The sequence below is a fragment of the Balaenoptera musculus genome, chromosome 1, assembly GCF_009873245.2.
Source record: "Balaenoptera musculus isolate JJ_BM4_2016_0621 chromosome 1, mBalMus1.pri.v3, whole genome shotgun sequence".
NCBI lineage: Eukaryota > Metazoa > Chordata > Mammalia > Artiodactyla > Balaenopteridae > Balaenoptera > Balaenoptera musculus.
Window position 1 is genome coordinate 96,864,291 of NC_045785.1, and position 11,620 is coordinate 96,875,910.

The 11,620-nt window shown below is 44.0% G+C and overlaps 1 protein-coding gene across 1 annotated transcript; it reads left to right on the plus strand.

The window, feature by feature from the left end:
* Nucleotides 1–2,117: 2,117 nt before the first annotated feature.
* RBM15 (RNA binding motif protein 15) lies at nt 2,118–9,500 on the plus strand. Its single transcript, XM_036868189.1, has 2 exons — nt 2,118–5,181; nt 9,246–9,500. The coding sequence occupies exons 1-2, from the start codon at nt 2,316–2,318 to the stop codon at nt 9,266–9,268; spliced, it is 2,889 nt and encodes a 962-aa protein (XP_036724084.1). The 5' UTR covers nt 2,118–2,315; the 3' UTR covers nt 9,269–9,500.
* Nucleotides 9,501–11,620: the final 2,120 nt, after the last annotated feature.

Below are 11,620 nucleotides of genomic sequence, written 5' to 3' on the forward strand. Positions count from 1 at the left end.
TTAAGGAAAGTAAAAATAATTGCTATTTTGAAAAAAATGAAACAGCAATAGCATGCACATGGTAAACAAAAGTTTTCTTTTAATAATGCATAAAGGTATAGAATGAAAACTTGAGTCTTTTTCCACCTAGCCCCCTCCTTAGCATGATCTCAGTAACAACTTCCTAAGTATTCTCAATTAAGTTTCTATGAATATATATTAAAAAATGTACAAACACATATACAGGTATATCATTTTTTAAAACCACAAATAGTAGCATATTATACATATCGTACTATGTCTCATGAAGTAATTTCACTAGCTGGTTTTAATACAATGACTATGTCTACACACTACGATATCATAGATATGCTTTTACATACTGGGCTTCTTTCAAGTTTTTTGATCTAATCAAGAGACAAAAGGCTCATATCTTCACCCTCCTCAAGATTACTTAATAAAAAGAAGGATGGCTAAGGCTGGGGTAAACAGGTTGCAGTCCCTAATCTTAAAAGTTTCAAGTTTAGGTTTCATTTTGGGGGACCCTGTTACCTTGAAAAATGCCTTTAAGAAACATCTCACATTCTCTCCTTACAGATAGGATCTTGAGAGGTGTGGTTAAGAGGATCAGTACAAGAATCCTCTTAACCTCTGCCCGGAGAATATCGGGGAGGACTGCAGAAACCTAACCCCTGTGATGAACTCAGCACTACCTCCCTTCACCAGACGGTGGGCAGCCGGACAGAGGCTGTACCTGTTATCATCTTGGTCTCCGGCACCTCGCGCAAGTGCTTTATCGTCTGACATGATGAAGGTCTGTGGAAAGAAAGTTGGGTTTTAAAGCGGTTAACGATTGAAAGAACTAAAAGAGATGGGTTTAGAGACAGAAAGGTGGCTGTTCTACTGGGTTCTAGTATAGACTAACAGGGGGTGGGGGGACGTACAAGAAGCCACAGAAAAAAACGCGACACATCTGCATGGAGCGTAAATTGCTCTCGATTATTCAACAGGGAGGGATACTACCTATAAAAAACAAAAGCAGCTATATTACGGGACTACAAAACCCCAAATCCACGTGAATTTGCAACACAAAACAGGAAGCCCTGACCTCTCCGCAGTGGCCCGACAGTCCCCACCCTGCCCGCGGGCGGCGAAACTGGAAGCGTCAGTGACTCTCCTGGGTTGCCCGGGGGCACTCAGGCGAAAACGGAACGCGCAGAGGAAGGCCGGCTCCCGAGCCAGAGTTGCGCCTCTGCTATGCTGCATCCCCGCTGCGGGTCCCCAACAGCCCGCGTCCTGCCTCCGCCCCGCCCCTGACGTTAGTGTGAGCCGGCGCTTTGTGAACTGTGAACTCCCGGCCCCGCCCACCTGCCCCGCGGGCCCCAGAGCGCTTTCTGGCGCATGGGGGGGGTGGGGCTTTTTCAGGCTGTTCACGCAGAGGCCAGAAGGGCTAAGATGGTGTCCGGTGGGCGCCCCGCGACGGCTTCCTGAAGGGTTCGTGGGTCCCGACAGCCGGAGAGCCTGCCCAGACCCTTGTCCCACACAGGTAGGAAGTAGGAAGCCCAGAAGTTCTGAGGTCCGAGGGCCAAAGCACAACCGAGTACGCAGCGGGACCGAACAAATGTTGGAGAGGAGAACGCAGAAAGCGTGGGGAGGCGGAACTCGTTCATGGTCACCGTCTCGCGACGTCTAACTGACGTCGCAGAGCAAGCGCGTATTCTACTCTTTCACCTTCAGGCAGCTTCCTCAGTGTATGGGCCTACCCCTTTAAGCGAGTGATGGACAGTTATTTCGGCCTATCAATTTCCTCGTCAACATCCAATCAGATTTAAACTTCTTTCAGCCGCCGGAGGAGTTGGAAGAAGGGGGTAGAAGGAGGGAGCCCTCTCCCTCTCTTTTTCTCTCTCTCTCTCTGTCTCTCTGTCTCTCTCGCGAGATCGCTGTGACCCGGCCTCTCAGAAAAAAAATGCTAGAACATATGGCCCGACTTCCCAAATAGTAGGCTAAAGGACGGGGTCACAAACCAATGAAAGGGATGAGGAGGTGGGATCACCGCTTTCACCGCGCAAGAAGTACCGTTACAGGGCAGACTTTTTGTCCAATCAACGCCTCCAGACTTAGGGTCAGGTGACCATAGAGTGCGGGGGGCGGAGCTACGGTCTGGCGCGAGGAACCGTTAAGATGGACAACGAATATAACCAATGAGGTACTCTGACTAGGGCGTTGGGAACCCAATAACAGTGGTCGGGCGGGCGCCTTCCCGGAGCGCGGGGAGATGTAAAGACAGACAAATAGTTTTCCCAATGAGACTGTAGAAGAGAGGAGCTAATTGACCAATGAAGACTGCGGGGCGGGACCCTCTGCCGCGGCGGAGTCCAAGATGGCGGCGTGCGGTTCCGCTGTGTGAAACGAGCGCGGGGCGGCGGGTTAATCAGTTCCGCGGAGAAGACCTCCGACGACCCGCTACAATGAAGGGAAAAGAGCGCTCCCCAGTCAAGCCGAAACGCTCCCGTGGTGGTGAGGACTCGACTTCCCGCGGGGAGCGGAGCAAGAAGTTAGGGGGCTCTGGTGGCAGCAATGGGAGCAGCAGCGGAAAGACCGACGGCGGCGGCGGGTCGCGGCGCAGCCTTCATCTGGACAAGTCTAGCAGCCGAGGTGGTAGCCGAGAGTACGACACCGGTGGGGGCAGCTCCAGTAGCCGCTTGCATAGTTACAGCTCCCCAAGCACCAAAAATTCCTCGGGCGGGGGCGAGTCGCGCAGCAGCTCCCGGGGTGGAGGCGGGGAGTCACGTTCCTCTGGGGCCGCCTCTTCAGCTCCTGGCGGCGGGGACGGCGGGGAATACAAGACATTGAAGATAAGCGAGTTGGGGTCTCAGCTGAGTGACGAAGCGGTGGAGGACGGACTGTTTCACGAGTTCAAACGCTTCGGTGATGTAAGTGTCAAAATCAGTCATCTCTCGGGTTCTGGCAGCGGGGATGAGCGAGTAGCCTTTGTGAACTTCCGGCGGCCAGAGGACGCGCGGGCGGCCAAGCATGCCAGAGGGCGTCTAGTGCTCTATGACCGGCCCCTGAAGATAGAAGCTGTGTATGTGAGCCGGCGCCGCAGCCGCTCCCCTTTAGACAAAGATTCTTATCCTCCATCAGCCAGTGTTGTCGGGTCCTCTGTAGGTGGTCACCGGCACCCCCCTGGGGGAGGTGGTGGAGGCCAGAGATCACTTTCCCCTGGTGGCGCAGCCTTGGGATACAGAGACTACCGGTTGCAGCAGTTGGCTCTTGGCCGCCTGCCCCCTCCACCTCCGCCACCATTGCCCCGAGACCTGGAGAGAGAGCGAGACTACTCGTTCTATGAGAGAGTACGCCCAGCCTACAGTCTTGAGCCAAGGGTGGGAGCTGGAGCAGGTGCTGCTCCTTTCAGAGAAGTGGATGAGATCTCACCCGAGGATGATCAGCGCGCTAACCGGACGCTTTTCTTGGGCAACCTAGACATCACTGTGACAGAGAGTGATCTAAGAAGGGCTTTTGACCGTTTCGGAGTCATCACAGAAGTAGATATCAAGAGGCCTTCTCGGGGCCAGACCAGTACCTATGGCTTTCTCAAATTTGAGAACCTAGACATGTCTCACCGGGCCAAACTAGCAATGTCTGGCAAAATTATAATTCGGAATCCTATCAAAATTGGTTATGGCAAAGCTACACCCACCACCCGCCTCTGGGTAGGTGGCCTGGGTCCTTGGGTGCCTCTTGCTGCCCTGGCACGGGAGTTTGACCGATTTGGCACCATACGCACCATTGACTACCGCAAAGGGGATAGTTGGGCGTATATCCAGTACGAAAGCCTGGATGCGGCTCATGCTGCCTGGACCCATATGCGGGGCTTCCCCCTTGGTGGCCCAGATCGTCGCCTTAGAGTAGACTTTGCAGACACAGAACATCGTTACCAGCAGCAATATCTGCAGCCTCTGCCCTTAACTCATTATGAACTGGTGACAGATGCTTTTGGACACCGGGCACCTGACCCTTTGAGGGGTGCTCGGGACAGGACACCACCGTTACTATACAGAGATCGTGATAGGGACCTTTATCCTGACTCCGATTGGGTGCCACCCCCGCCCCCAGTTCGTGAACGCAGCACTCGGACTGCAGCTACTGCTGTGCCTGCTTATGAGCCACTGGATAGCCTGGATCGCAGGCGGGATGGCTGGTCCTTGGACCGGGACAGAGGTGATCGAGATCTGCCCAGCAGCAGAGACCAACCTAGGAAGCGAAGGCTGCCTGAGGAGAGCGGGGGACGGCATCTGGATAGGTCCCCGGAGAGTGACCGACCACGAAAACGTCATTGCGCACCTTCTCCTGACCGCAGTCCAGAATTGAGCAGTAGCCGGGATCGCTACAACAGTGACAATGATCGATCTTCCCGTCTTCTCTTGGAAAGGCCGTCTCCAATCAGAGACCGACGAGGTAGTTTGGAGAAGAGCCAGGGTGACAAGCGAGACCGTAAAAACTCTGCATCAGCTGAACGGGATAGGAAGCACCGGACAGCTGCTTCCACTGAGGGAAAAAGCCCTCTGAAAAAAGAAGACCGGTCTGATGGGAGTGCACCCAGCACCAGCACTGCTTCATCGAAGCTGAAGTCCCCTTCCCAGAAACAGGATGGTGGGACAGCCCCTGCAGCAGCAGCCTCTCCCAAACTCTGTTTGGCCTGGCAGGGCATGCTTCTGTTGAAGAACAGCAACTTTCCTTCCAACATGCATCTGTTGCAGGGCGACCTCCAGGTGGCTAGTAGTCTTCTTGTGGAGGGCTCAACTGGAGGCAAAGTGGCCCAGCTCAAGATCACTCAGCGTCTTCGTTTGGACCAGCCCAAGTTGGATGAAGTAACTCGACGCATCAAAGTGGCAGGGCCCAATGGTTATGCTATTCTTCTGGCTGTGCCTGGAAGTTCTGATAGCAGGTCCTCCTCTTCCTCGGCCACCTCAGACACTGCCACCTCTACTCAGAGGCCACTTAGGAACCTCGTGTCCTATTTAAAGCAAAAGCAGGCCGCTGGGGTGATCAGCCTCCCTGTGGGGGGCAACAAAGACAAGGAAAACACCGGAGTCCTTCATGCCTTCCCACCCTGTGAGTTCTCCCAGCAGTTCCTGGATTCCCCTGCCAAGGCACTGGCCAAATCTGAAGAAGATTACCTGGTCATGATCATTGTCCGTGGTGCGTCTTAAAGTCCATATGTAACTTGTATTTAGTACTTTGACATGGTTCCTGTTTTGTGATGTGTGATGGGATACAGCATCGGATGCAATTTTCTTTTTAATTAGTTGTTTAGTTGTAGCTTTTTTCTTTTTTATATTTTTATAAACCTCTTTAAAATAGAAGTCAGGAGAGTTTAGCTATTACTTTAAGTGAAAGGGATGCCCTAAAGGTAGCAGGCAAATGAATTTACTTTAATTAGGAGTTCCCACTCTTATGAGTAACTTTTTTCCTCTTTTTCTGCAGTTTTTTTCTTTTTTAACCTTAAGCTTAAAAAAATCCTCCAAGTTACAAAACCAGAAATTTGAAAAGTCAGAATTTGGAAAACAAAGAGCCCACTGACTATATAAAGATGATAATATACACCTAAAAATGGCTTGATTGGTATGTAGGTAAATAATTCCTGTACCAGAAATGTTGTTTTTGTGGCTGAAATTTGATCAGGGATCTCATTAGTATAAGCTGGTAAATCATATAACATTGTGATTATTTTATTCAGGTATTTGAGTATTTCTCTTAAAATACATGGTTTATTCCCAGAGAGTTTGCTTTAACATACACATTTTCATCATTAGCTCTTGAGTTCTGTATCCTGTATATGCACTTTTGGTTTGTAGCAGTGACTGTTCAGTAAACATTGAGGAATATGTTACAGACCACATATGTCTTACGCTTACACTAGTATGCAGGAAGTGAGTAGGTGCTTTTAAAATCAGAATTCTTTGGTCAGTTGTTGGTGTGTGGTGGTGTTTTCACTGACTTTTTCAGAGAGATGTAGCAGGTACAGTTCTAATTTAATTGTGCATATTTCAAAACTTGTGTTTTTCATCAGAGATGAGTTTTTATTTTTGTATCCATTCAAATTTCTGATTTCAGTAATAGAAAGAAGAGTTGTCTGCAGGCTCATAAGTCATCTTTTGTTTCAGTGGGCATTAATCAGCCATAGCTGGATTGCAGATTTTTTTATGTCATCATGAAATGCCTTTGACATACTCTCCAAATTTTGCTTGTATTTTTATTTTCATATTTAAACAGTAGCGATGACATTACATTATTGAAAATATTTTGAATATCTTTGAAATTTTGTGTTTATATTTTCACTGGTGTCCAACCACAGAGAATTGAAATGTCAGTTTAGGAAAACCCTTTTTTAGTGGTTTATTTTCTCAGACAGCTGGAATTAATACAAAATAATTTAGTCCATCCTGACAGTTTTTTTCCAAAACTGAAGATTATATCAACTTCTGGTTTTTAACAAGGGTTTTTGCTGCTTAACAGTAATGGGTGTTTTCCTTGTTTGTCTTTTTTTTTTCATCTACCCCCACCACCTCCACCCCTAGTTTCTCAGGTCATTTGTAGGTATATTTCCCCCGTGATTTAAATGTTGAGGACTTTAGCTAAGGCCTTTTATGTTTAATTATGATTAGAAACTTGAGGACCTTTGGATCATGGTCATGTTTCTAGTCTGTGTGAGTGACTTCTTGAAAGCCTGGCAGAACCCAACTGTTTTCTTTCTGTTATCAAAGCTGATAGTTTTGAAATAGCACCAATAATAACCCAGGGAAATGTCATGTAATTTTTAATTGTCCGTTATGACAGGTGTCTAATGCATGTCAGCATGAAAGCCTCATCACTCTGTGTCATCCTTTTTGGTTTTCACTATGCATTTGTAAATTTTCTTTTTAAGTTTGGAAGTTTTTGTATTTTTTGTTTTTAAACTGGAAAAACTAGCCATTTTGAGAGAAGGAAGATACTAGGCCATGAGCACAAAGGTCCTTGGTGTGCCTGTAGGGAAAATACCTGAAATCCTACAATTAAGACTTTTGGTCCTTTTTGCTTTTAAAAAGCTTTGCTTGACATGCTAATGTGGAGTAGACACCTGTTCAGAAATTTATGCAAGTGTGCAGTCTGTGCATAAGTGGGGTCAAAGTACAATTTGTGGCTAGATACATTTTTTCCAGTTTAAATAATCTCACTAACCATTAACTTTTGAATATCTTTTGATAAGATGGCTGGACAAATGATTTTACTCTTTTAGGGGGTGACGTCCATGACATCTAATTTTACTCTAATCCAAAGTGTGTGTGGTTTTCTTTTTTTTTTTTTTTTAAGTTGATGTGACAGCTTACCGAAGAGCAGAGTACTGTGGGTTTTGCTCCATGTTTGTTTGAATCTTTATCTGACATTGTGGCTTTTGTTAGATCTGGGCAGTTTGTGCTTCAATGTTTTTGAAACAATGGCTTGATACCATTTCTAAATGTATGTATTATAACTAATTATGTTTAGTTTGGTGTGTACCTGCAGAGTGCCATCATTCAGATGAATCTCTTAATTTGTGTTGCTCGTTCTGTTGTGCAGGTTCATAATATTGGTAAACTACTTAAAACTTCAGAGTGTAATGAAAACAAATGTCTAAAACTATCTGGTTCTAATTCTCATTAGCCAGAATTTCATAATCTCAACATTGGATGTTCTTTGTAACAACCAATTGTTTCTTTTACTTTAAAAAAATGTATTTGTTTAATTGATTTTTTTGGAACTCAGTTCAAATGGATGGAAAGAATTTCTTCAGTATATCATTAAACAACTTATTAAGTATTACTGGTAAAAAAAAAAAAGCCAAGCTAATTTAGATTTTTAATCACAACTTCAAAGTTTATGAAAAATTAATCATTCAGCTCCTAGCCAATTTTTTAATATTATTTTGTTGGTTATAACTGGGATTCCTATAAAGAGTTTTCCATGCAAAAAATTTAAATTCCTGGTTTAAGATGTATATTTTGACTCTCACCTGAGAGTAGATAGTTTTCCCTTTAAGGATTATATCTTAAAATGTCCATCCTCTGGCTGGTATAAGCTCTTGTCACATTTTGAAGGTAATATATATACTCTGGACCTTCTTAACTCAGATCATTTGAGATACAATAGTAAAAGTAAGGTGTGTGTTGCTTTCTGAGTCAAACACTTGTTTAGGTTTATTTAAAAACTATTTTATGAGCAGGTTTTCACTGACAATTTTTTTGTTGTTTTTCGTCTTTTTGATTTTAAATCCACTTTCTTCAGACAGTGAAATTGCTCATTTGCAGGTACAGCTTGAACTGCAGTTTGGCTCCCTATAGGAACCACTCACCAAAAACTGTGGTAACAGAACTAGGAAATCCTGTTGAGAAGAGGGCCTTAATGACCTTTTTTGTGAAAAAATTTTTGGAGAGAATTTCTGGACATTTTTTTTTCTGTCTGCCACAGTGTTTGGTTTGGAGATAGGAGTTAGGTATGAGAACAAGAAGAGAAATGGAGCTGACCCTGTTAACATTCTGGTTATAGTGATGTGCCTAAAGGGAGAAAACGATTTCAGGTAACTACGGTGAACTGTCTAGCTTAATGAAGACTTTTATATGTATGATGTAAACAGAGTTGGAAAGTAAAAGTCCTACAGTGTTCTTTGGCTGTTTAGCGATTGTTTGTATGAGGGTTTTCTTAAAAGAAAATAACAGCTGCTGTCTTTGGTAACACAGATGAAGGTGGATTTTTAAAAGGCTTTGTATCTTGACCCCTTTCTACAGTAATGGAGTAGGTCTGTATTGCTCCATATAAATTACAGAATGAAAATAGAGGGGGTAAAATTTTGACTAAACTCCTTTTTATAGTTTCATTTTTTAAGTTATATTTAGAATATGTTGATTATAAATTGATTGTAAACTTACTTTTTTCTGAGTTTTTTTGATATGTTTTACTCAGTTACATGAGTACCAAGGATATTTTCAGTCCTATAATCCTCACTTAATTGCAGTCTTTAAAAAAAAATCCACCCTTATTGTTCTACTTGTTGTCTATTCATACAGTAAATTCATTTCAAGGTTTGTGCCAGTGGGTATTATTGGTGCTTTTTGAAGTCAAGGTGGACTATCCAGGAAGGTCTTGTTAATGTTATGTTCAGCTATAATGGCATAGGGGAAATATATATATTTTTAATATTGTAAACATTTGTATTGAATAACCTTTTTCCCCTCCCCCCCCCCCGCAAGCAAAACTGGTGAACAACGGATGAAGATACAGAATTCAGAGCTCTCATGGACCTTTTTGAAGAGAAGTTGTGGCTTATGTGGAGTTTACATGGGCCTCTTGATGGAAGAAAGCTAATCTGTTTAGTATTTGTGCATTTTACTAAAATGGCAGCTTAAAGTTGTGTATCTGCTATTGTGATGCCAATGCCGGTGTTTTAAGTGGAAAAAAAATGACCTTGCTTTGTGCTGTGTACACAAGATTTCTGGAAAAGAAAAACCCTTTTTATGGCTCACACAGCTTAAAAGTAGCTGTCACTCAAACGTGCGCTCACAGTTGAGCTGCTTTTGTTTTATTCTAAATAAATTGTTTCTTTTGAGGAAAATGTTTTTCTGCCTGGAAGTGAATTGACGGCAAACCTTTGACCCCTTTGTTTGCAGCTGAGGGGGTACTTGCTGCTGCTCAGATCTTGTATGTCTTGAGCAAGAAGCAGGGAGACCATCATTTTGACTATCACAGTGTGTCAATTCTGAAGGATCACTAGTGTTACTGTGACCCCCTTTGTTTGCAGTGAAGGGGATCATTTGCTTCTCAGTCCTCAACTTGATGAGGAAATGGTGCTGTTTGCTGGCACGCAAGAAGCCGGGGCAAGCACCGTAAGCCTCACCACAGTGCACGAGTCGGGGGCTTTGCTGGTTTGAAGAGCCGGAGTTGCTGAAATTTAAGTTTTGATTTATTTTGTTCACCCATCACGTTTGGCCTTAGTTTCATTTTTAATTTGAAGAAAAGTTTGAAATTGCTTTATCTTGCTCTTAACATTTGCACCAAATTGCCAAAAGAAGGAGAAATGCTCCGCTTGCTTTTTAAATGTTAATGATGATGTTAATAAAGCCTTTCCTGACACATTTGAGGAGCTCCTCCATCTTCAGGGGCTTCTTGCCAGAGTTATGCAGTGATGGGTTTAGTTCTGAATGGATGAAGAGTTCCTGAGAGCTAGCGTTTGTAATTAGAACCGTTACTTGGTATCTGTGCCTTATTTGACCTGTGGTTCCACATGCCTTGGATGTGCATGCACCGTGACGGTTTCATAGGTACGAACGCACACTCAGGCCCAGTCACTTCGGTTGGTAGTACAGATTGTGAGGAAAAAATGGAGGCATCCTTAAGGAGGAAAAAGTGTTTGCCTTTAGTTCCTGCATTATCCTGTACAGGGGCTCCTGAGCTTTGGAAGCTGTTTCCAGTACAGGAGAACAACTCCCCTGTTTGCAGCAGGAGACTTCGGTGCACAGTGACAACGCTGGAGTTCAAGAGGAAGCCAGCAGTGCTGCACCATTGGCTTCAGACACCATTGTTGTTTGCCAGTTTTAAACTTAACTAGTTGCAGACGAAGACCACCTTGAAATGCAGGCTTGTTGGGCTTGTTTTGAATTTTAACCTCGGATGGAAGAGCCCTAGTGCTGTCTGTCTCCATGCGGGATGATGATTACTTAGGCAACAGGTGATTATCAACAAAGGATGCCACGCTTATACTCTGCAAGGTGGTGTTCCAGTGGCAAACAGCTGTATAAACTCTTGTAAACAGGTAAGAGGGTTTTTAGAGGTCAAAATGCATTATAATTAATAGGGTGAGGGCTTTTAATGTTTTGGGGTATGTTTTCTCTGACTGGAAGTCTTTAGGCACTCTGCTGCTGTTACTAGCTTCCTTCCCTCACCAAAGTGTTGTATTAACAAAGTTGCAGGCCAGAACTTTTGTCCTACTTGGTATTTTGATTTTTCTAAGTTTCAAAATTTGTTTTAACGTTTGAAAAAATTATTTTAATGTGAGAGCCAACGTATTAAAATCCTGGTTATGGATTTGGACCTACAAAAATTTGACGTTTTCTCTTAGCCATAGCCTTCACCCTTAGTGGTGATTTAATGGTGCTGGAAGAACTCAACTGGTATAAAAATGTTGCTTATTACAAACACTGGTTTCTAAACCTCCAAGTTAAGAATATTTTAGTATGTATAGCAAAAAAGTGTATTATCAGACTGGGAATGACAGATAATATAGCCAAAAGAGTTAATTTTTTTCTTTTTCCACAGGGAGATTTATTTAATTATAAAATTAGGTAGCTACAATGAACTTTAGGAGGTGAATGGGCAGTGTTGAGGAAGATCTAGCTCTTAACCATTTTCATTGTCCATTTAGCCCTGCCAGCCTTCTGAGCCCTTCCAGCCCCTCCCTCCAACATTAATCAGGTGTGAGGCTTTGGCCGCTTAATACACGCACAACTTCTTAAATGTATAATACAACTTAGGTTTCCTTGCTTTATTTTAAATGGGATCAAATATTTTGAAGAGAATTTTTCTTTTTCATGAGATTTTTGTTTTTCATCTCTTTCCAAAGGGGAAAAAT